The sequence below is a fragment of the Pseudonaja textilis genome, chromosome 10 (genome assembly GCF_049901715.1).
Source record: "Pseudonaja textilis isolate UNSWEBS1 chromosome 10, rPseTex1.2, whole genome shotgun sequence".
In the NCBI taxonomy this organism is placed as follows: domain Eukaryota; kingdom Metazoa; phylum Chordata; class Lepidosauria; order Squamata; family Elapidae; genus Pseudonaja; species Pseudonaja textilis.
Window position 1 is genome coordinate 19,840,525 of NC_141999.1, and position 19,812 is coordinate 19,860,336.

A 19,812-nucleotide genomic window follows, 5' to 3' on the forward strand; every position below is an offset into this window, starting at 1 on the left:
CTATCTATCTATCTATCTATCATCTATCTATCTATCATCTATCTACTCTCTCTCTCTCTCTCTCTCTCATATCCTCATCTCTTTCTCTTTCTATCCTCTCTCTTTCTCTCACTCATCTCTGTCCTGCCTGTCTATCCTCTATCTATCCACTTTCTCTGTTAGATCTACCTACCTACCTATTTCTCTTTCTCTCTCCCATCTATTTCTCCCTTTTTCTCATGCCCACACAGACTTATAAACCTATGGGCTACTTACAGATAAAAGTACTGTCCCTTTAAGTGCAATAGAACCTGACAGATGACAGTTAACATCAGTTAAAAACACCTAAAGCACCGGGCTGAGAGGATTGAACAAGGAGAGATGCCAAAAACCATCTGTTAATAATGGTAAGATAACATTAATTGATATCAGGCTGTTCGTCCCAAAGAAAATCCTCCTCAATCTCTAAGTCACCAGCCAGCCAGATTATTATATATTTTCAAATTTTAAATAATCATATAGGGACTATACGATTAGATTCACATCTAAGGACCTAAAGAACTATTAAGGTGGTATCTGAGAATATAGGCAGTTCCAAGCAGGGTTTTTGAAAAATTAGGGTGTACAGATCTGATCAATTCAAAATATTCAGATATTGGGAAATGTTTCAGAAATTGCTCCATGGGCTCCAATTATAATTGGTGCAACAATGGATTCCAACCCCCCTAAAAATATTCAACTTAAATAGTTGTAGTATTTCGTATTTTTTTGAAATTGCTTTTCTTCAATCCTAGAACCAACTGGCATAGAAACACCAACAAACTGAACTCAATTCATTGACCATTATAACAGGTATGTTATGTACAGGATGTCTGTCTGTTTTGACCCATAAGTCCCACAAGATCTTAAGCTGTGCTCATTTCCCAAAACCTTGTCGATTTGATGGTCCCAATAATTCTTGCAGCAGCCAAACCCTTCAACAAAGTTTCCAATGAATGCTTCTGGCATCTGGGTTACCACGTTAATCAAATGGTCCATTATTTCATCCTTTAATTTACACCAGAGGGGAGAAGTCACGGTGGTTTGTTACACGCTGAATGTTGGCTTGTTCTTGAACTGCTGAAAGAAAGCCTTCAGTTTCTTTCTTTAACACTCCAGATCACAACCAACTCCACGTAGGGTTTTTAATTGACTTTTCGTTCTACAGGTGGTCCTTGGCTTATGGCTGTAATGGAAGCCAGAATTTCCATTGTAAGTCATTATGGGTGTAAGTCAAGGCACCCAGGAACCGGCCCTGATTTTATGCCTTGTTTGCAGCGGTTATTAAGCGAATGTGACAGTCATTAAGCAGATCAATGGGTGGGTTTTTTTCTGATTTTTGATGCTCCCTGCCAGGTTCCCATAAGGAAATTCAAAGAGGAAGCCACTAGCAAGTTAAAAGTTCTTCTCGCTCCCTCTGTTTTTTTCCCCTGCCAGAAGACCAGGGGTGGGCTTCAAAAAATTTAGCAACCAGTTCTCTGCCTTGTTGCTGGGTGGGCGTGGCCATGGTAGTCATGGCCTAGTAAGCCTCCTGCACCACCTTGGCCTGAAAGCGAAGACGGGCTGCGGGGGGACTGTTTTCACCTTTCCCAGGCTCCAGAGGCCCATTTCCAGCTTCCAGAAGTTCTGGGAGGCCCATTTTATGCCTTCGCTGAGCCTCTGCACATACCTGGAATCTAAAACGGGCCGTGTGGGGACTCCTGGGAGGGGCGGAGCAGAGTGGGGTGGGTGTGGCCAGCCAGGGGTGGGATTTGCTGGTTCGCTGAACTGGTCATAAAATTCGATACCGGTTCATCTGAACCGGTATGAACCGGTAGCAACCCATCCCTGCAGAAAACCCCACCACATATAATCTTGGGCACCCGAGGATTTTCTCCTTTTGTGACAGTCCAGCCAGTACGCAGATCCATTCAATTCCTTTCAGTACCCAAGTTAACGAGGAGACAACTCACCAGGTAGTCCTCGACTTACAACAGTTTGCTTAGTGACCACTCGAAGTTACAACTAAGTGAAAAAAAGTGACTTACAACCATTTTTCACTACTTATGACCATTGGAGCATTCCTATGGTCACGTGATTTGCATTTAGGTACTTGACAAGTGTCTCACAGTTACGACGGTCACAAATGTCCTGGAGGTCCCTTTTGCGACCTTCAGACAAGCAGAGACAATTCAGAATCCAGGTTCACTTCACAACCGTGCCACCAGTTTAACGCCTGCAGTGATTCACTTTAGCAAATGCGCCAAGAAAAGTCGTAAAATAGAAAAGTTGTAGAATAAAATTTCTCACTTAGCCACAAAAATGTCCGTAGTGGTGGTACTACCTGTAGCAATGAAAATAGCTAAAAACGGCTCTCAGGTGTCAGTTGCAAACATACCACTAGGTGGCAGCAAAGACCTGCAGGAAATAAGAACTGAAATAAAGGGCAAGTAATCCGGGTGGCCAACATTTCTGTGGCGAAGCAAGACAGTTGTTCAGTGACCTGCCACGGTTGTTAAGTGAATCACTGCAGTTGTTAAATTAAGAAGACAGTTGTTAAGCACATCTGGCCCCTCCATTGACTTTGCCTGCCAGAAGGAAGGTCTCAAAGGGTGATCATCTGACCCTGGGGGGCGCTGCAATAGTCATAAGTGTGAAAACCGGCCTAAGTTGCTTCTTTCAGTCTGTTCTCTGCCTCCCAAGTCCCAGCTGATTGGCTGGGTCCTCTTTTGTTGCCCTGCACAGGAGAATGGAGCTGGAAAGCAGGTTAGTGTGGTGGGGAGGGAATGGGCATTTTGCAGTATCCTTTTTCCTGCCACACCCACCAAGCCACACCCACAGAACCAGTAATATTTTTTTTTGAATCCCATCACTGCATTGAGGGTCGCATCAGATTTGTGTTTGACCTCAAGGGGAGGGGAGGGTGTGGTGGGTGTGGTCCGCTCGACATCACTCATGTCGGCGGCACCTATGGTGGCCACGTGCTACGGCAGGACTTCGCTGAGACCCTCCTTCCTTCCTTCCTTCCTTCCTTCCTTCCTCAGGACCACCCAGAGGATTATTAATTTTAGTTTAGTTTAGTTTACTTTACTTTATTGTCATTGCACCTCGTACAATGAAATCAAACACCATCTTCAGTGCACATCATGACCATGAAAATAAACACAAACCCACATCCTTCACACCCCACACATTGAACCAGAAACCCCCGACACCACACCGACACTGCACTATACAGTAGAATTCAAGAGAGCTTCTGCACTGGGATGGAAGCTGTTTTTCAGCCTATTTGTCCTTGTTTTTATTGTTCTGTACCGTCCGCCTGATGGTAATAATTCAAGAAAAGGGTTCTCAGGATGAGATGGATCTTTGAGGATGTTTTGAACTTTCTTAAGGCAGCGGGAGCTATAAAGCTCTTCCAAAGAGGGGAGAGGGCAACCAACGATCTTCTGGGCAATGAAATTAACCCTCTGGAGTGCTTTCCTATCTGCCCCTGTGTAATTGGCAAACCATACAGAGGTGCAGTGAGTTAAAATGCTCTCTATGGTGCAGCGGTAGAAGGTCACCAGCAGTTTTCCATTTGGTTGTTGTTTTCTAAGAAGTCTCAGGTAGTATAATCTCTGCTGGGCCCTTTTGACCAGGGCTACAATGGTAACACCCAGTAACTTAAAACTGGCTACTTGCTCCATTCAGTCTCCATTGATAAACCAGGGCTGGATCTGTTCCTTCTATAACCCACTATAAGCTCCTTGGTCTTATTGGTGTTGAGGACCAAGTTATTGTTATTGTATTAAGTGATAGAACAAGTCTAATATGGGCCCCCTCACCTACACCTTAAGTTAACACGCCCATGGGGGTCTCACCTTCCCCTCCCCACCACCCTTTGAGAGGCTTGTTAAAAAAAATTGGGGGGGCTGCCAGGGTAGTGAAGTAGATCTGGAAGTGGTGTGTGTGTGTGAGGACGAAGTAGGGAAAAGCTACATTGGAGTCTGCCACAGTCCGTAGGTAGAATTTCTTTTTCCCCGACTGGGAGAAGAACGATTCACTCTAGTCTATGCGAATGAAAGAAAAGTGACGCTTCCCTCGCCCGCCCAGCCCTCTGTCCTTCTCAGGTTTACCCTCCTGTGTTTTAAAGCCACCTCTTGTCAGTTACCTTTTGGCACAACTGGCGTGCACAGATCCTCCGACTAAGCTAACAGGGGTGCCTCCTTCCTTTTGGCGTGAAGGATTTCAACAGGGTGAGAAGTGGTAGTTGTGTTCTTCTAGAGCTGGAGAGAAGGGGGGGAAAGAGAGAGAGGAGGAGGTGGAGGTGGAATTTGGGGGTGTGTGGGGGGGTGATCACTGCTGCTCCGTGGGAAGGACGTGCCTTCCTTTCCTTGCCGTTTGCCCTCCGATGAGTGGATTTGATGCAGCTTTGGATTGTTTCGCTCGCAAGCTGTGAGCCACCCTCACCCCTGCCTGGGCGTGTCCAGATTGACACCATACCGCTGTGGTTTTTTTAATGGTTTTGACCAGAGGTGGTATTCAGCAGGTTCTGACCAGTTCTGGAGAACCGGTAGCGGACATTTTGAGTAGTTTGGAGAACCGGCAAATCCCACCTCTGACTGGTCCCCCCCCCCATCTATTCTCCACCTCCTGAATCCCAGCTGATCGGCTGGGTCCTCTTTTGTTGCCCTGCACAGGAGAACGGAGCTGGAAAGCAGGTTAGTGGGGTGGGGAGGGAATGGGGATTTTGCAGTATCCTTCCCCTGCCACGCCCACCAAGCCATGCCACGCCCACAAAACCGCTAGTAAAAAAATTGGAATCCCACCACTGGTTTTGAGCTTCCTTCCTTTTCTTTTTCCTTCCCCTCTTTCCTCCTTTTTCCCTTCCTTGTTCTCTTCCCATTTTTTCTTCTTTTTCTCCCTCTTTCCTCTTTCCCTTTCTCCTTTCCTGGCCCTTCCTGCATGCTCAAATGCAAGAGGGAAAACGTTTCTCCTTTTGTTTTGTTTTCAGTTTGCCTTGATAGCCCTCCAGCAGCGAAAATGGAGCCCGGGGGGGGGGGGGCTGCATGTGCCCCCCTGCACTCCCTTTTCATCTGCAATGGCCTCCTGCAGCCCTCTGTCAATGAAAATGGAGTGTGGGGGACACACATGCACCCCCACCCCACAAGCTCACTGACTGAGGCACTGTGGACTGGTGGCCCCGTGGGCCAGATCCAAGCACACCGCGGGCCAGATCTGGCCCCCGGGCCTTGAATTTGACACCCCTGCTGTAGTTGTTCAATGCATGTAATACTTATTTGACTTCCCTGCTTCCTCAGGACGCCATCACAGGGACTTCTGAGGATCCATCACAAGATGAGCTCCTTAAGATCGGACAACATGCGGGCTCTTCTACAAATTTTTCTTTGCTTTGTGCTTCTAGCAACAGGTAAAGAAGGCTTCTGCTTGGTGCTTAGTTGTTCAGCTGGACAAACCGAATCGGATCCCAGCTGGAATGGGTGTAGAGCCATGCTTCCCCATTATTTAAGATGTGTGGACTTCAACTCCCAGAATTCCTGGCTGCTGGCTGGGGAATTCTGGGAGTTGAAGTCTACACGCCTTAAAATGTTCTGACCCAAACCCTTGTTCAACAAAACAAACATGAACCAAAGGGAACAGAAACCTTTTAATGATTCTTACGAATCCCCACTTAAAAGGCTGCTGCAAACTACTTAACCTGGATGAGCACGAGCCTCGCCAAAACTGTGCAAGGCTGCCAAAAACAACAGATAAAGTTACCTAGAAATATTTTACAACACAAGAATCTTCAAATACAATCTCAGGATACTGGAATGTCCACGAGGCTGGAGTTTCAAAACGTCTTCTGCAAAGAATGTTCATTTCACAACTGGCTTTTATCCTCTTGAGGGAGGAGCCATTACCGTGAAGCCTTACTCCCCAGTCGCTGCTCTTTTCTGCAAGCAACTCTGCACTCATGCGCACTTAGCACAGGCTCCTCGGGAACTTCCTCATTGCTGCTGCCAGCCCCCACAATCTCTGAAGGCAGCAGTCCACTCCCTAACGGTCTTGGCCGCTCATCTGAGTCCTCGCTCTCCTCAGCCGTCCGCACCTGCTGCCGGCTAACCACAACATAAAATGGTTACGGTTGGGAAACTCTGGAGTAGAGACCCAAAGGTGTTTTTTCAAGAGGCAACTGGACTTCCTGGTTTTTCTTTGAAGACATTTCGCTTCTCATTCTAGAAGCTTCTTCAGCTGTCGGAAGCTTCTTTTCTTCTCTCTGAAGAGCTGAAGAAACTTCTAGGATGAGAAGCGAAACGTCTTCAAAGAAAAACCAGGAAGTCCAGTTGCCTCTTGAAAAAACACCTTGGACAACCATGTCCTGGATGACAGAGAATCTCCATAGACATTTACCTGATGTAGAGAGTAGTATATCTCCCCTCATATAATGCCCTAAAGGGGCAGCATTCAACTATATTGAACCAAAATGAGGTAATAAGGCATGGAACTAACAGGCAGCCTTTGACTTTTATTTGATGGTTCTATGGTTTCATAGTGTGGCCAGAACAAACACAACTAATCCCAAACTCACTATTTTTAATTGGGCATTTCCTCCGGACTCCCAAGTCCAAGCTTCAAAAAAAAGAAAAAAAAAGTCCTTGAAGAAAAGTATTTTTATTTATTTATTCCTAAAAATATATAGGCTCTGGGTGGCTTACGACCATAAAAGAGAAAAACTATATGAAATAAAACCATAAATAAGGTAATCTGCATATATAAAAGCGAAATACCACTTCACACATCATCACAAAATCTCCAGAACTGTAAAGCCTACAAACTTGAAATGTGACACATATGTTCCTCTTGATTTCTAGGTGCTCACTAAGAAAGGATTTTTCAAAATGACCATCAGAGCTTTAGTATTTCCAATATTATTATTAACACGCTCTGATGCTAAGGAGTTCTACTCACCCTCCCCACCTGAAAAGAAAGCTGTCCTAAATGCAAAACACAAGCAGAGGAGAGGAGTTTCAGTTCCAGTTTTAGTTTCACAGCACCAAGTGGGATTGGTACAGAACAGTTGACCTAAGCCATGCCCAGGCTATTTATATTTACATTATATTTGAATATAAGTATGAAGAGGTTGCTCAAACAGTGGTTGGCTTACTGATTAACAGCACTGGATGCAAATACAACCTTTGTTTGTAGGATGCTGTCATCGTACAGACACCATGATTTGTTTATCTTCTCTTCTGGAAATTTCCATGCCCATGACTAAGTTGAAATGTTTTCCACCCATCATCACTCCCATGGAACCAAGGTTCCCCACGCACAAACTGCCTTTTACTTCTGATCCTGCTGTATTTCCTAACATCCCTTCTTGGACAGCCATGGTAAGAGGAAGTGGTCACATAACAGTCAAGATGGCGGTCTCCAAACATGAGGACATCTACTCATTTCAACACCTCTGAAGAAGGGGAGCAGAGGTGGCATTCTGACCATTTCTGGAGAACCGGTAGTGGAAATTTTGAGTAGTTTGGAGAACTGACAAATAACGCTTCTGACTGGAGAGTTTACAGTATCCTTCCCCTGCCACACCCACCAAGCCATGCCCACAGAACCAGTAGTAAAAAAATTTGAATTGCACCACTGGGTGGGAGCTTCAATTGTGCAAACGCAACCACTGTTTGTACATTTTGGAACCTCCTTTGAGGATGCTGCTGAAAATGTCCTCATTTCCAGCCTCTGCCATAAAGAAACACATGAAAAGAATAGAATAGAATATGGAATGAAAATAGAATAGAATGGAATGGAATGGAATGGAGTGGAGTGGAATGGGATTGGAATAGAATAATAACTTTATTGTCACTTTGAATGTACACTAATCAGCATATATAAAAATGAAATTTCATTGCAGACAGTTCTCGAAGGCTCACCGCCTCCAAATATACACTACATGAACATGACAAAATAAATGAATACATGCATACCGTACATACATACAAAATTATGCATATACCCACATATAGTCTATGACATGGAGAAACACCACAGTCTAATTCAGATGTATACAGGTACATGGCAAGAAAAATGAACCTTGCAAGTTTACCAGATAGGTGGCCTAGGGAACAAAGCCGTTACAGAATCTGGAAGTCCTGCTAGAAATACTTCGAAACCTCCTCCCAGAGGGGAGCAACAGGAACAGGCTGTAAAGTGGGTTTGTGGGGGTCTCTAACCATGCTTTGAGCTCTAAGCAGATAGCACTTAAAAGCAGGGGTGAGATTCAAATTTTTAAACAGCCAGTTCTGTGGGTGTGGCTTAGTTGGTGGGCATGGCTTGGCTGGGCATGGCCAGCTCAACATCACTCACATCAAGGGGCGCTTCTCCTCGCCTGGTCTCTTGTGACTGTGGGGATACTGCAATGGTCGTGTGAAAAACAGTCATAAGTCACTTTTTTTCAGTATCATTATAATGGTCACTAAATGAACAGTTGTAAGTCAAGGATTACCTGTACAAAAATACAAAAAGCTTCTTTGCTTGCAAAAAGCCGCCTTAAGTACCAATCATTAGATTAAAAATACCTGCAAGCCTGAGTTACAAATCAGGCAGGGCGCCAGAGCACCTTGAGGAATTAAAATAGTTAAAATGCAACGATAACTATCAGCAGCCAACTCTTGCTCATGAAGTGAAACCCCTTAGCAGAGAGGTCATTTAAGCTCTCCAGAAAGAGCACACCCAGGAGAAGCAATCTTTGGATCTATTTGCACCACTTAAACACACCAGCTGGCCTCACTCACCTCACAAGATATCCTGAGGAAATCATCCAGATTTAAGGAAAAATCACATGGCCCCCCGAAAGGCAGTAAAAAAAAAATCAGTGCCAAGCTTGCATTCTGCCTCTTGGAAGTACACCCCAAAAGGACAGTGCCAGATACCACTAAAGCAGTGAAGGAAGACCCCCCCCCCCCCGATAGAAAAAGAAACCATGAGAGCAGGAAAAAATTCAAACACAACACAAATAATTAAATCACAACAGTAGCTGTTGCTTGTTAAACCAATTACCAGGACAAATAGACACAGGAATTAGCCAGATTTTTCAACCCAGTTTTTTTTCAGGAACAGAAGTTAACCTTTTTTCTTCCCAAACAAAGCTAAATAGAGAAAATTATCCCATCAATAAACACAGGATTAAACATCACCAAAAACCATTTTTAGACCAAAACTCAGAAAGGGTATGTAAACTCACATTTGAATGTCAATCTTTCCAGCTAGCCAAGAATCCTTGCTTAATGTCACTCATGGTTCCTTGTCATTAAAAGCTTCTTTCCGGCAGCTCTGCTTCGTTATTCAATTATTTCTTCAATACTCCAACAGGGAAGTATTTCCTCCCAACAGCAGTGTAAAAAGCTTAAAACAACCCTTCCCCTTTAAGAAAGTCAAACTCTCAGGTCTCCAACTGTTCATTTAGGCTACACATATGTCAGTTTCCGGCTCCACACAAGCAAAGTACCATGAAAGGAGAGGGAAAAAAAACTCCAGAGAAGCTCTGGAGACAGGAAGTCCAGTCCTGCCAAGAATGTAATAAGGGTTAATGGAGAGGCAGTTTCTATAAGCAACACCAGAATGTTTCCTTCCTGCCTTCCTTACAGGATTAGGCCAGGAATTTCTTCTAACAACTGGTTCTCCGAACTGCTTAGAAAGTTAACAACTGGTTCTAGCGAATAGATGCGAATCCCACCCCTGCTTATAAGCAGTATCCTGAATAACAGGAAGAGAAACATAATCATGCCTCCGTTAGAGAGCTCTGCCTCTAGGGAAATGTTTCTTCTTCCTTCTTGAAGATGTATGGACTTTGACTCCCAGAATCCCCCAGCTGGCAAGTCCACAAGTTTTCAAGCTGCTGAGGCTGAGAAACACTGCCCTAGAGTGGCCCATAACTTGAACAGTCAAGTAGACAGACCAACAATAAACAGTACCCATATTCTTGTCCTTTATACTATTTCTACTTTTTCTACCATGGCCCTGTCGTTCACTGTTGATGAGCAAGGATTTATATGCTCTGGATATTAAAAACACTGGTCTCCTTCTCAACATCATCCTTCCCATTGCTCAAACATACTAATTGTCTTTGTTTTCCCGCTTCAAGGCAGTTGTTTGCAGTGTGAAACCTGCCACAGCAACAAGACTTCCTGTACGGGTCCCATGGAGAACTGCACCGATGGAGACACCTGCGTCATTGGGATTGTGCAATCTTCTCTGGGTTGGTGCAAGGGCCTGGAAATCAAGAAAAAAAAATTGGGGTGTGGGGTGTGGGGTGTAGGGTGTGTGTGTGTTGATGGGCGGATGGAAATTCCCAACTGCAGCAAGGCAACCTCCGCTTGTTGTATAGTTGGAAAAATTCTCTACTTATATTTCCAAGAATTCTCAGGTAGGCCAGATAATAGCATTTTGGGAGTTGAGGAAAACTTGTGCAAAGTACTGTTTCAAAGCTGCTTATAAAAGCGCTCTCTCTCCCTCTTTCTCCCCCTCTCTCCCTCCTTCTTTCTCTCCCTCCCCTCGCCTTCTCTCTCTTTCACCCTCTCTTTCTCTCTCTCCCCCTCTCTCCCTCCCTCTTTCTCTCCCCCTCTCCTCCTCTCCCTCTCTCTTCCTCTCTTCCTCTCTCTCTCCCTCTCTTTCTCTCCCTCCTTCTTTCTCCTCCCCCTCTCTCCCTCTCCCCGCTCTCCCTCTCTCTCTTTCTCACCCCCTCTCTCTCCTCTCTCTGTCTCTCTTTCTCCCTCTCTCCCTCTCTTTCTCACACACATCATCATCTTCCAAGAGTAGACAGTCTTCATCTCTGCTGCTGTTAGCACTGCCACACTTCACTCAAGAGGTCAGAATCATTTGTACAGCATTCTTAGCGTGGTTAATTTTACCTTTGCTAAGTTTCAATAGAGGAGAATATTTGCAGCTTGGGGTTGAACAGTGGGGGCCTTGGTGCTCTCTCAGCTTGGTGGTGAACTTGCATACGTTCATTGCCCAACTAGGTAACATCATCAGTGCGCTGGTAATGAAATGTCTGCAAGAAAACCACCAACCTCAGAGAACATCAAGACCTTATTTGCTAGGTAGTTCCTCCTCCTCCTCTTCTTAGCATATTGTGTGAGCCAGCCCATGAGGTTAGTTTACGTTTCAGTATGTCAACTCAACATAATATTCAGGATTCAGTGATTGAATAGGTTGTGGGAACAAGGTCAGTAGGCACGCAGAGAAGGTCCATGAAACGAGTTGCTCAGGCAAAGACCATTCTTCCTAGGAAAGACATTTTTCCAATCCTCCAAAATATTGTTTTAATTTCTTCTTTGACCTCCACTGTAGGTAGCAGACCTGAGTACATGTTTCACAAATCCTGTGGCAAATCTGCTGAGTGTGATAATATCCACATGCATTTTGATTTGGGGAATGGACACATGTACCATATGATGCAACAGTGCTGCACAGAGGAAGCCTGCTCCGAAGTTGCAACAACATGTAAGAGCTGCTTTACACCAAGGATTTTAACCCCACTTGTCAGCTACAATAACTTCAGTTTAGTTTAGTTAGTTGGGTTTAGCTTGTTAAAGTAAGTTGTGGGAGTTTCATCCCTGGAAGCTTTCAAGAAGAGACCGGACTGCCACCTGTCAGAAATGGTGGTAGTAGGGTCTTTTGCTTGGGTGGGTGGGTGGGTGGGGGTTGGACTAGATGACCTACAAGGTCCCTTCCAACTCTGCTAAACTCTATCTGCATCAACTTTCACAATAGATCATGGATAGGCAATCTTTAATGCAGTGGTTAAGGCACTGGGAAAACAGTCTTACTTCAGGCCCAAAACCAGGGATTCCGGTCTCGCTTCAGGCCCAAAACCAACGGGGTGGTCTGGGCCAGTCACTTTATCTTAGCCCTGGGAAGGAGACAATGGAAAACCACTTCTGAAAAACCTTGCCAAGAAAACCGCAGGGCCTTGTATAGGCAATCACTAGCAGTCAAAAAATGCCTCCAAGTCATGAAAAGGAAACAGCAACAAACAAATACCAACCTTTGGGCCATTAAGCGGCTCTTGGTTAATTTTATGCAGCTTAATTTGAAAAGTTGTCAGCGACCAACTAATTGAGACCTCTGAGTACCCAAATAGGTCCTTTAATCCCCAAGTTAGTATGCTATTCGTTTAATTTATATCCCGCATCTATTATTTTTGTAAAAAGCAAACAAACTCAGGGCGGCCAATCTATCAAACACCCCTTCCTTCTCCTATTTTTTTCCCATCACAACAACCCTGTGAAGTGGGACTGGGCTGAGAGTGACTGGCCCAAAGTCACCTAGGTGGGACTAGAACTCACCGTCTCCCGGATTCTAGCTTGCTGCCTTAACCACTAAACCAAATTGGCTCTCTCTATGTGTTTTTCTGTGTGTTTCTCTGTTTAAGTACCATGTGGGGTGTGTGTGTGTGTGTGTGTGTGCATGCGTGCAAAAAACCCCAAACAAAGCAAAAACAAGTCAAGATGGCAATCGCAATCATATGGCACATGCAAAAGGGATGGGATTTCAACCACGTGGTTCTGACCAGAACCCTAACTTTTGGGGACTTTCCCTGTGTGGACACTGCTGATGACAAGGAAGGGAGGGAGGGAGAGGAAGAAGGAAGGAAGGAAGGAAGGAAGGAAGGAAGGAAGGAAGGAAGGAAGGAAGGAAGGAAGGAAGGAAGGAAAAGAAAGAGAGAGAGAGAGAGAAAGAGAGAGAGAGAGGGAGGAGGAAGGAAGGAAAGAGAGAGGGAGAAAGAAGGAAGGGAGGGAGGAAGGAAGGAAAGAAGGAAAAGAAAGAGAGAGATGGAAAGGAGGGAGGGAGGGAGAGAGGAAGGAAGGAAGGAAAGAAGGAAGGAAGGAAAAGAAAGAGAGGGGAAGGGAGGGAGGGAAAGAGGGAGGAAAGAAAGAGGAAGGAAAAGAAAGGGAGAGAAGGAAGGATGGAAGAGAGGGAAGGAGGGAGGGAGGGATGAAGGAAGGAAAAGAAAGAGAGAAGGAAGGAAAGAAGGAAGGAAAAGAAAGAGAAAGAAGGAAGGAAGGATGGAAGGAAAAGAAAGAGAGAGACGGAAAGGAGGGAGGGAGAGAGGAAGGAAGGAAGGAAAGAAGGAAGGAAGGAAAAGAAAGAGAGGGGGAAGGGAGGGAGGGAAAGAGGGAGGAAAGAAAGAGGAAGGAAAAGAAAGGGAGAGAAGGAAGGATGGAAGAGAGGGAAGGAGGGAGGGAGGGATGAAGGAAGGAAAAGAAAGAGAGAAGGAAGGAAAGAAGGAAGGAAAAGAAAGAGAAAGAAGGAAGGAAGGATGGAAGGGAGGGAAGGAGGTAACTTTTCATTCATTGGCTACATTCTCTTCTTTCTTCTGTCTGCAGACTGTTAGGCAGGATTACTTAGTAAGAACATTTAATTGGAAACAATAATTAGGAGCTTTTAAGACCGTCCCGTCATTACCGCTGAACCTTCTCGAAATCTCCTTCCCGGGCTGCTGCTCGTGCCATTGAAGTATGCAATATATCTCACAACAGAGGTTGTCCTCGACTTTAGGATCTTAACTTGAGCCGCTCCAAATTTGCATTGCTGAGTTTTACCCCATTTTACGACCTTCCTTGCCCCACAGCTGTTCAGTGAATCACTGCAGTGGGTCAGTTAGTCACAGGGCTGTTTAGTGGAATCTGGCTTCCCCATAGACTTTTGCTGGGGTCAGGAGGACGTAAAAGGGGGATCACACACACACACACACACACACACACACACACACAAACCCCTATCAGGATTCCGGCAGTTACTCCAATTAAATCATGAGCCTCGAGCCACACTCCCAAAAACTAAAGAGGATCTATTTGAAGTTAACATTCTACTTCCGGCACTAACCTGGGTGTAGCCAAGTCTGAGATATGTAATTCACTGTCACCCTTGATCCTGCTTTCCCCCACTCCACCCCTCTGGGTGTATCACCCAACGAAAAAACGTCCACAGCCAAGACCAAGTCATCTAATCAGTCTTTGAAGAAAATATGAATGGAGTGTACTTTCGATTCCACACTGCTGCCTGCTCTTTGAAACTCGCCCCCACCACTTTCTTTCTGTTGTCAACTATAAAACGTGTATACAAAATGTTTTATGAGTTGACAACCACCCCCTCCAGGGAAACAGCAGCCGTCATAAATATGAGCTAGTGGCCAAGCATCCAAATTTTGGTCACGTGACCACGTGATGCTTCGATGGTCGTAAGTGTGAAAAACAATCACAAGTCGCCTTTTCCTCCCCTCCACCCAACCCCAGTGCCATTGGGACTTCGAACAGTCACTAAGTGAACTGTTGTAAGTCGAGAACTACCTATATGCTTGTCTCTGAATGAAGCTTACCCCAATTTTGACTATGAATTTTGACTTAAGAATCTTCGAACCCTCTTCTTTCAGTGCCAGCATTAGAGAAAGACCCAAAAAGGAAAAAGTGCCCTGCTTGCAACAGCATAGGAGACTCCTGTAAAAAAGATACCGTGGAATGTTCTGGCAAAGATACCGATTGCTTTACTATAATTACAAACGCGACTTCCAGTAAGTATTGCATGCTTTCATTTCACTAGAATTCCCCAGGGTCTAGGACAGGGGTCTCCAACCTTGGCCACCTTAAGACTTTTGGACTTCAACTCCCAGAATTCCTCAGCCAGCTTTGCTCCTCCTCCTAAGGAATCCTCCTCCTTCCCCCTGAGGAATTCTGGGAGTTGAAGTCCACTCTGGGAGTTGGTCCATTCTGGGAGTTGAAGTCCACAAGTCTTAAAGTGGCCAAGGTTGGGGACCATTGGTCTAGGGCCCATATATTGTGAGGAGGGATTGAAAAATTTGGCAAGGCATTCCAGCTGTACTATGGCAAATTTGGGCTATTTAAAGGGGTTAACTAAAGCCCCAAATCCTGAAATAAATGGGCAGCCTATTTCTCCATTTTGGGAACTTAAAGGTGTGCAGACTTCAACTCCCAGAATTTCCCAGCCAGCCAGCCATGACTGAGTGAGTGAGTGCGTGAGAGAGAGAGAGAGAGAGAGAGAGAGAGAGAGCTAGAAAGAGAGAACAAGTAAGGGAAAGAAAGAAACCAAAAAGAAAGAGGGAGAAAGAGAGACAAGGTGAAAGAGAGAGAAAGAAAGAGACAAAGGGTGAGAGAACAAGTGAGAGAGAAAGAAGGAGAGAGAGAGAGAAAGTGAGAGAACAAGTGAGAGAAAGAAACAGAAACAGGAAGAAAGAAGGAAAGACAGAGAGAAAGAGAGAGAATGAAAGAGTAAGACAAAGGATAAGAGAACAAGTGAGAGAAAGAAAGAGAGAGAAAGTGAAAGAACAAGTGAGAGAAAGAAAGAGGGAGAAAAGGGAAAGAGACAGGAAGAGAGAAAATGAAAGAGTGAGACAAAGGGTAAGAAAACAAGTGAGAGAAAAAGAGGAAGAGAGAGAAAGAAAGAGTGAGAGAACAAGTAAAAGAGGGAGAGGGAGAGAGAGAAAGAGAGACGAAGGGAACAATATGATTTGTTATTCCTGTTTTGCTGCTGGGCTCCAGATAAGATGTGTGTCGTTTCACACTATCTGATAGGGTCCTGAAAGGTACCAATGTTCTAGAGCAAGGATCTCCAAACTTGGCAACTTTTAAGACTTGTGGAGCTGGCTGGGGAATTCTGGGAGTTGAAGTCCACAAGTCTTAAAGAGGCCAAGGTTGGAGACCCCCGATTATAAACCGTGCAGGCCATTTGCTGGGCAGCCTGCTCTCTAACGGGCCTGAAGGGTCGTTGCATCGATCCCCTGTGGGAGCCCCTGGAAAAAGTTCTGAGAAATCTTTAGCTCTTCAGCTATTTGACCCCATTCTGTTCTTCCCATTCAGATGGAAAACTCGCCACACACACTCTGAAAGGATGTGGCTCCAAAAATACGTGCTTGGTCTTGCAAGGGGGCAAACAGGAGATACGTGTGATACACAAAGACAAACTCACGTGTACCTTCTCAGGGGCCTCTCAAGTTCTGGCTTCCTTTCTGACGACTTTCTCCAGCTTTTGGATCCTGAAGTTACTTGTCTAAGTGAAATAAGCACAGGAAAAGGAGTGGCTCAGTTCTGCTCCGATGTATTGCCTCCCTTGTATTCCATATTCCATATTCCATGGCCTGCCTACGGTCTGTAGCTTCTCAGCTTTGTAGTAGTTTGCTTTTCTCTCTTTCCTCTCCCCCTCCTATGGAGTTCAGTAAAAATAAACTACAGGTTTAAAAAACAAATGGGATTTGAATGTTTTGCTGTCCTTTTTTTTTTGGGGATAGAATTTGGGATTGGGGGAAAGACACACACACACACACACACACAGACAGACAGACAGACAGACACAAACCCCGTTGCCTAGAGACCACAACCTCAACCAACTTCAGTGATTCGTTGAAGGGAATTATAAAATTAAATGAGCTTTAAGAAAAGTCATACATCTTATGGTTTCCATCAGCTTTCCTGCTATCCCTTCACGGGTAGGCTCAGGGGTGGGATTCTACCAGTTTGCACCTATTCGCTAGAACCGGTAGTTAACATTCTAAGCAGTTCGGAGAACCGGTTGTTAGAAGAAATTACTGGCCTAATCCTGTAAGGAAGGCAGGAAGGAAACATTCTGGTGTTGCTTACAGAAGCTGCCTCTCCGTTGACCCTTATTACATTCTTGGCAGGACTGGACTTCCTGTCTCAGGAACTTCTCTGGAGTTTTTTTTTCCTCTCCTTTCCTGGTACTTTGCTTGTGTGGAGTGAGTGACCATTCAAAGTTACAATGGCACTGAAAAAAATGACTTATGACCATTTTTCAACACTTACGACTGTTGCAGCATCCCCACAGTCATGAGAGGCCAGGCGAGGAGATGTGTGCCTTGATGTGAGTAATATTGAGTTGGCCACACCCAGCCAATAACATGACCATCAAGCCGTGCCCACCCAGTCACATGACCACCTAAGCCACACCCACAGAACCGGTTGTTTAAAAATTTGAATCCCCCTGGGTGGGCTACAAAAATTTTAGCAACCGGTTCTCTGCTCAGTTGCTGGGTAGGTGTGCCCATGGTGGGCGTGGCCTAGTCGGCCTCCTGCACCACTTGGGGGGGACATTTTTGCCCTCCCCGGGCTCTGGAGGCTTTCTTTGAGCCTCTGGGAGGGTGAAAATGGCCTCCCGGGCTCTGGAGGCTCTCTTAGAAACCAGAAACAGGCCCATTTCTGGCCTTCCCAAACTTCCGGGAGGTCCAGTTTTCGCTCTCCCTGAGCCTCCACGTGCGCTCTGCACTTACCTGCATCCAAAACGGGCCACGTGGGGACTCCTGGGAGGGGCTGGGTGAGGTTTTCTGGTTCACCAAACCGGCCATAAAACAGCCATAAAATTAGCTACCGGTTTGCCCCCACTCCCGGAATCCGTTCCTTTCATTGGGAATGGAACAATTTTTAAAAAAATTATTTATTTTGTCAATTGCTTACAAGATACAGGTATAAGAAAAAAAACAGTTTTGAATACATGAGATAGATACTTATAAGAAAAATAAAAAGAAACAATAGGACAGGGACGGTAGGCACGTTGGTGCGTTTATGCACGCCCCCCTACAGACCTCTTAGGAAAGGGGTGAGGTTAATAGTAGACAGTCTAAGGTTAAAGTTTTTGGGGTTTGGGGAAGAAACCACAGAGTCAGGTAGAGTATTCCAGGCATTGACCACTCTGTTGCTGAAGTCGTATTTCCTGCAATGAAGTTTGGTGCATTTTACCTTGAGTTTGTACCTATTGTATGCTCTTGTGTTGTTGTGGTTGAAGCTGAAGTATTCACTGACAGTTTAGCAAATTGCATCCTCTGCCTTTTAGTGAGATATGCCCTCCATGTGAGGATATCTCCTGATAACAATTTTGCAAGGAAGAATCTGCGTTTGAACCCAGAGAGGATTTTACCTTCAAGGCCCTTTAGTTCTGGGTTGCTGGTTTCTGAAACAGTGTCTCATTTCTAGTTAGTCTTACACCTAGGCAAGAAAAACCTGAAGTACACCTGGGTGAAACTGTTGCGCCCAAAACTGGGCTCTTGCTTGGTGCCAAAGCCGATAACTCACCAGACACAAGGTGTGATACATAATTATAGGTATAAGGACCCCAGTTTGAAAGCTAACCAAGGGCCTTGATGAGAATCTTACAGCAATTTTTATAGCCAAGGGGTGGTCGCATTCAGCCCTTTGCCCTTCCCCTAATAATGCATGCATACCAGATAATATTGATTGGTGATTTGGATCTCAGCCCCCTACCTAGCTAAATGTCGCATCACCTGTGTTTCACCCCAGGTCACGGGTATCTTGCAAAGTGTCCTAGTTTCATGTGCCAGCTATGTGGTTTGGGTTTTTTTCCATATAAGCAAGCTATTCTTATCCCTAATATCCTGGCTAGTGGTTTAAAGTGCTAACTTCTGTCTCGCTAAGAATGTGCAATTCCAACCCCTTTCCTATTGCAGAGCAGTAGCTCCCCCACTCCCCGTGACCCCCCCTTTCCACAGAAAAAAGTAAAAGCAGTTTTAAATCTTTGCCTGAGACAGCACCCCCACTCCTCCATGATCCCACTCCTTCTGTAGAGAGGGACGTGAAGGAGCAAGGCTGATCAAGGCCCTACAGAAATGAAGACAAGAGAAAATGTTTTATCAGAATTCATATTCCTCACTCTCACATCCATTCCATCCATTGGCATACACACACCAATGGAAAAGTAAAGAAACTCCAAATGAATTTGAAATAATCAGGAAAATTTGGATATGTGCAGAAATGGACCAATTGACAAAGGAATTGAAAAATAAGGATGAATCGGACTATTATAAAATATGGGATAAGTTTTATGGTTGGCTAGAGAAGAGAAAGGATCAAGAGAATAAGGAATAATTTAATGGGTAGATAGATAGATAGATAGATAGATAGATAGATAGATAGATAGATAGATAGATAGATAGATAGATAGATAGATATAGATATAGATATAGATATAGATATAGATATAGATATAGATACAGATGTAGATGTAGATGTAGATATAGATATAGATATAGATATAGAAATAGATAAATACCAACCAGCTAAACACCTCATGAAACTAGCAGAACACTGCTTAACCAACACATATTTCATATACAAAGGACAAAGATACAAGCAAATTGAAGGAGCCTCTATGGGATCACCACTGTCACCTGTCATTGCAAACCTGTTCATGGAAGAATTTGAATCCAGAGCACTGGCTAACACCACCCACAAACCCAAACTATGGTTAAGATACATCGATGACACATTAGTGATTTGGCCCCATGGAAAAGAAAACCTAAACAATTTCCTAACACACCTAAACAGCACACACCCCAAAATCAAGTTCACCATGGAAACGGAAACAAACAAACAACTACCATTCCTAGACGTACTAATCTACAAAAAAACAGATGGCACACTAGGACACACCATATACCAGAAGAAAACACACACCAACCGCTACCTCAACGCCCAATCTCACCACCACCCAGCACAGATAAACTCCGTGGTCCAAACACTAATTGCTAGAACCAAACGCCTGGCAGACAAGACACACATGAAGACTGAACTATGCACCCTGACTAAAGTACTGACAGCTAACAGCTTCCACAAAAGCAAAATCACCGGCTTGATCCACAAAAACACACTGAGACATAATGGAGACCTAGAAGATGAACAGACCTATGGAACAGCTGTCCTGCCCTACATAAGAGGTACTACAGACAAAACCAGTAAGATACTACACAGGCATCACATCAAGACTGCCTTCAAAACAGACAGAAAA

At 44.7% G+C, this 19,812-nt stretch overlaps 1 protein-coding gene across 1 annotated transcript; it reads left to right on the forward strand.

The window, feature by feature from the left end:
* Positions 1 to 5,303: 5,303 nt before the first annotated feature.
* Positions 5,304 to 16,210, forward strand: LOC113452575 (phospholipase A2 inhibitor gamma subunit B-like). The gene is made up of 5 exons (XM_087939403.1): positions 5,304 to 5,410; positions 10,127 to 10,240; positions 11,335 to 11,487; positions 14,420 to 14,557; positions 15,861 to 16,210. The coding sequence occupies exons 1-5, from the start codon at positions 5,338 to 5,340 to the stop codon at positions 16,052 to 16,054; spliced, it is 672 nt and encodes a 223-aa protein (XP_087795529.1). The 5' UTR covers positions 5,304 to 5,337; the 3' UTR covers positions 16,055 to 16,210.
* The last annotated feature ends 3,602 nt before the right edge of the window (positions 16,211 to 19,812 follow it).

Bases quoted from the DNA above. Each gene is read 5' to 3' on its own strand.
- LOC113452575 (XM_087939403.1), top strand. From the start codon at position 5,338: ATGAGCTCCTTAAGATCGGACAACATGCGGGCTCTTCTACAAATTTTT. The intron at 5,411-10,126 runs GTAAAGAAGGCT...TCCCGCTTCAAG, and splicing joins CTTTGTGCTTCTAGCAACAG to GCAGTTGTTTGCAGTGTGAA. The intron at 14,558-15,860 runs GTAAGTATTGCA...CTTCCCATTCAG, and splicing joins AATTACAAACGCGACTTCCA to ATGGAAAACTCGCCACACAC.